Raw genomic sequence first — 5,089 nt, 5'->3', positions numbered from 1 at the left:
AAATTTTTGGGGGGGGGGGGGGTGGCGCGGAAACAGGCTCCCCTGCCCTTACCAGCAAGGAGCTCCCAGTGCCAGCTCTGCTGTCTCAGGGCCCAAGCTGGGAGACCCCTATGCTCCTTGCTGCCAGGGCAGGGGGGACATAGTCCCTGCCCAGGCTCCTGTAGTGTAGCCTGCTCCAGAAGCAGGCAGCTCCTGGGGACAGGGAGCTATCCCCCACCCTCTGGCAGATAGCTGTCTGGGAGCAGATGTCTACACAAGCGCTATGGTGCCATTACTAATGCTGAGTAAATTTAGCACATAACAAAGCCTCTTATAAATGATCAGTGCATCGTTTTAGTGAATCTCCTAAAATAAAATCAAAATTCTCCTTTTCCTAAGGTCCTTTTATGTGGTAATTAGTATATTGTGTGTCAGGATTAAAAAAAAATGTGAAATTAATTATAACAGCCTAAAATACCCAATCTGAACGCATTTAAATGCACACTTGGAGATACTGGTTTTGAAATGCAGATTTCTGGGGGGAAATGTGCATTTTGACTTAAGCTAGAGCCAAACAGTCTTGTCTTTCTTAGTCTTACCTCAGTGTAATGGTCTTTATACCATACGGCTGTAAGCAGAGGAGTTTTATGCATACTGAATACCACAGAAAATCTGCACTAAATAGCTGGCTTTGTTGTAGATGTTACCAAGCAGTATGTTTAATGAGTAATGATCTGTTTACTAATGGAGAATACCTTCTTTTTTGAAGAAAGCTTTCATCCTAGCCAGGCATGTTTTCTTTAGTACTGTATGTAATTGAACTGGCTAGTGAAGTGCCTGTTGTGGTTTGGCAAAGGTTGATTTGTCATGCCTTGTTATTCCGGAGAGGAGCGTTTTGGAAAGCTTGAGCTCTCCAAAGTCTTTCCCTTTAAGCTGCATTGTTAACGAATGCTACTTATCCTAGTTATTAGAAATCTAATTTATGTAGGTAATTGACAGTGGATCTTGTTAAATTCAAAGGGGTGGAAGGAGTGCAAAGTGTGGAGACTGACACTCTCAGAATGAATCATCATTAGACACCTCAAGCTCTGTGTGTACTCACTAATCTCTCTTGGATTAACCATGTATATTTGATCTGCTTTTTATGAAATATTTACACCCAAAGGTACTTTTATCTAAAGAAGAAATGTACTTTTTGGATGAGTTACAAGATTGCATATCAACAAGAACATTGACCTTATGGTTAAGCTTGTAGAAGTTAAATCGTACTTAAATTTGATATTGGCTTATTACATAATTGCTGCCTCTTCTTTGTATTTCAGCACGAGGCCACAATAACCCAAAGCAGCAAAGCACTGATAAAGACGAACTTTATCAGAAAAGCATCCCAAAGAAAGAGCACAGTGTGAAAGAAATCCTGAAAACTGAATCCAACCCTTCAAAAGGAAAGGATTTATTCCAGACCAACATTTCACCAGTTACTCCAGAAAAAAACTTGGATGATTTGAGAAAAAACTGTAGCCCTGAAAGGTGTTTTTTCCCACGAGTTATCTATCCAATCCGACCTCACATGCCAGAAGACTATTTGAAAGCTTCCCTAGCTTATGGGATGGAAAGACCCAACTATATTACACCGTCCCCCATCCAGTCTTCTACCACACCAAGTCCTTCAGCAAGGAGCAGCCCAGACCAAAGTTTAAAAAGTTCAAGCCCTCACAGCAGTCCAGGGGTTACTGTTTCACCTCTGGCACCTACTTCTCAAGAATACAGAGAATCCTACCCTTTCTTGAATGGACCCCATGGCTCAGAAGGATTGGGGTCTTATCCTGGATATGCACCCTCTAGCCATCTCTCTCCAGCCTTTTTATCCTCCTATAATTCCCACTATCCAAAATTCCTGTTACCTCCATACAGTATGAGCTGTAATAACCTGAGCGCTTTGAACAATATCAATGGCATCAATAATTTCAATCTCTTCCCAAGGATATATCCTCTCTATGGCAACATACTGGGTGGAGGCAGCCTGTCCCATCATGTGCTGAACCCTGCTGCTCTTCCAGGTTCACTGCCATCTGAAGGAAGCCGTAGATTGCTACAACCTGATCATCCAAGAGACTTCCTCATGCCAGCACCTAACAGTGCCTTTTCCATCACGGGCGCTGCTGCCAGCATGAAAGACAAACCATGCAGCCCCACAAGTGGGTCCCCTCAAGCTGGCACAGCAGCTACTTCAGAACATATAATGCAACCTAAACCTACCTCAGCAGTGTTGGCTGCCACCAGCAGTGAAGAAGCCATGAATCTCATTAAAAGTAAGAGGAACGTGACTGGTTACAAAACTCTTCCATATCCACTGAAGAAGCAGAATGGGAAGATCAAATATGAATGCAATGTTTGCTCTAAAACCTTTGGCCAGCTCTCAAATCTGAAGGTAGGTATTAAAGGATTGGCTTAATTTTGAGAGACGCATCTTTTTCATAATTGTTACTATAAGAAAGCTCATATTGGTTCTGTAGTTTTATCTGGGAACCCTAGGCTTCTCTAAGGAACAGATTTTAGAAAGCCACTACCACAAAGGTACAGTAGTAGTAAAAGTGACAGTTGTAATGCTGAAGTTGCCTTGCAAAGTAATTGGATGATTCCCTGTAACATTCTTGTCTATTAGATGCTTCTGGTAACTTTTGCAACTGTTCAAGGCTTTTAATGACTATAGGAATTTTCAATAAATATTTTGTTTTGCAACAGGTCCACCTGAGAGTGCATAGTGGTGAGAGGCCTTTCAAGTGTCAGACTTGCAACAAAGGGTTTACCCAGCTGGCTCACCTCCAGAAGCACTATCTGGTCCACACAGGCGAGAAGCCCCACGAGTGCCAGGTATGTAGCACTTCATATACTGGGAGGTCATAGGCTGTGCTGCTTCTCTGTTACACCATCTGCCAGATGCAGCTTTGTGACAAACTTCAGCCCCAATGTTATTCAACATAATTAAAAAAATAATCTGAGAATGTTTGTTTTTAGGTTTTTAAATGTGAAAGTGTACGAGTGTAATGATAGGCGGCTTTTTCAACATGCCATAATGTCCTCTATGATTTTAAAAGTAAAACTCTCACACTCATTCCTCATTTCTTCTTGTCATCTCCAAAATTAGGTTTGCCACAAGCGATTCAGCAGCACCAGCAACCTAAAGACCCATCTTCGGCTCCACTCTGGAGAAAAGCCTTACCAGTGCAAGTTGTGCCCTGCTAAATTCACCCAGTTTGTGCATCTGAAGCTGCACAAGCGTCTTCACACCAGGGAACGTCCACACAAGTGTGTCCACTGTCATAAGAGCTACATTCACCTCTGCAGCCTCAAAGTCCACCTGAAGGGCAACTGCCCAGTAGCCCCTGCCTCCGGCCTCTCAGTGGAGGATCTAAATCGTATCAATGAAGAGATCGAGAAGTTTGACATCAGTGACAATGCTGACAAGCTGGAAGATATGGAGGACAATATCGACATGACATCAGTTGTGGAAAAAGAAATATTGACCATGCTCAGAAGAGAAATAGAAGGAGCTAATCTTAAAGTATCATTGCAGAGGAACCTGGGAAATGGACTTATCTCCTCAGGATGCAACCTCTATGAATCTTCAGATATGTCCATTATGAAGTTGCCTCATGGTCATCCACTACCTCTGTTACCAATAAAGGTCAAGCAAGAAACAATTGAACCAATGGACCCTTAAGACTTTTTCTGGCAAAAAGTGATTTTTATTTATGACTTGGCAAGTCAGGGTGCCTGTAGCAATTGCTTGTATATAGTGTCAGTGCTGCACAGCAATCATGGCTTACAGTAGTTTCCCTCACTCTCTCCAGTTGAAAGAAGGAACTCCAAAGTAACTATATTCTCAGGGCATGAAAAGAGGCAAAGGACTATGTATTGCCTCCCCAGTTACTAAAAGACAATCATCTATCCATAACTATTTTTTCAATTATAGTACTTCATAATTTATTATGCAATTTATCATTCTAAAAGCAATAATTAGAAAATGTTTACAATGACTGAAAAAATCATTGTAATTTTGAGTATAAAAGTTTATATTTTGTTTCATGGCCATTCTTTGTAGATATTTTTTTCTGCACATCTGTCTTAAAAAAATTAAGATTGGGGATAAAAAGTTATTTCAGTAAGTTTTTCTATGTACCAATGTCTTTAAAAACATGGTTTTTATATTGCCAAAGGTGAATATTTGACATACTGAGTCATAGATCAATTGGCTTGAAAAATGCTGTGTACATTCAGGAGTGGGTAGGTATACAAAATCCCCCAGAAAAGAAAAAGCAGCAGCAAACAGAGAAAAGAAAATCATACTTACCTGTGTATGGGTACTAGAGATTCCTCAGCCCACAGCTCTACCCACAACACATGACATAGCGAATACCTGCCTAACATGAATGATGCAATGGTCAGGTGTTTGGAAAACAATAGTAGTCACATGTTATGTCAGGAGATTTTATTACCCAAAGCCATGCATCAACTGAAAATGTGAAAAAGTGGCTGTGTTTTTTTTTCAAAAGCCTCTTGAAACAAGCATACAATAATTCCAAATGTGCTGCCTAAAGGATTTTTTGATTTTTTTGTTGTTGTTGTTTTTTTTCTATCAAAAAGAATAATTTTTTTTAATCCCAAAAAAAAAAAAAAAAATCCCAAAGTGGTTCCTAAAAGATTTTTTTTTTTTTTTTTTTTTTTTTTTTTGTTGTTGTTGTTTTTTTCCCCAGAACTTTCCAGGGATACAAAACATGGTCAATTCCCCTGAGAAATAAGGGTTTGCTTTTTGTTTTGTTTTGTTTTGTTTTTTCCATCCCACTTTTTCCATGGACAAAAGTGGGGAATGAAGTCCTTTCCTGGCGCACACTTTTTTTTCCCCCCCTTCCTGTACGACTTAGATTTTCCTCAGTATTTGTGTTTGTACATTTTGTGGTTAATTTAATTAAAGATGAAAAGGGCATTGCAAAGTTGTTGAACAACAATTACCTCATTGCGTGTGTCCAGTGGTGCAGAAAATGTTTTTTTATCTAATGCTTTGCTACTTTAGAGAAGAAACCAAAATGTGCACAGGAAAAGATAGAAT

The 5,089-nt window shown here is 40.0% G+C and overlaps 1 protein-coding gene across 6 annotated transcripts in view; it reads left to right on the top strand.

The window, feature by feature from the left end:
• PRDM1 (PR/SET domain 1) overlaps positions 1 to 4,292 on the top strand; it is a 143,402-nt gene extending 139,110 nt beyond the window's left edge. For all 6 annotated transcript variants that reach the window (XM_019520155.1, XM_019520150.1, XM_019520154.1 and 3 more), the window contains 3 exons: positions 1,302 to 2,410; positions 2,725 to 2,853; positions 3,128 to 4,292. In XM_019520155.1, the coding sequence (XP_019375700.1) occupies positions 1,302 to 2,410; positions 2,725 to 2,853; positions 3,128 to 3,703 (1,814 nt within the window). In that variant the 3' untranslated portion in view covers positions 3,704 to 4,292. The remainder of the gene's footprint in view (positions 1 to 1,301; positions 2,411 to 2,724; positions 2,854 to 3,127) is intronic.
• The last annotated feature ends 797 nt before the right edge of the window (positions 4,293 to 5,089 follow it).

This window comes from Gavialis gangeticus, unplaced genomic scaffold, assembly GCF_001723915.1.
Source record: "Gavialis gangeticus isolate Ggan-Ray unplaced genomic scaffold, GavGan_comp1, whole genome shotgun sequence".
NCBI lineage: Eukaryota > Metazoa > Chordata > Crocodylia > Gavialidae > Gavialis > Gavialis gangeticus.
Note: the sequence above shows the minus strand (reverse complement) of the source record. Positions and strands in the feature narration are given on the sequence as shown.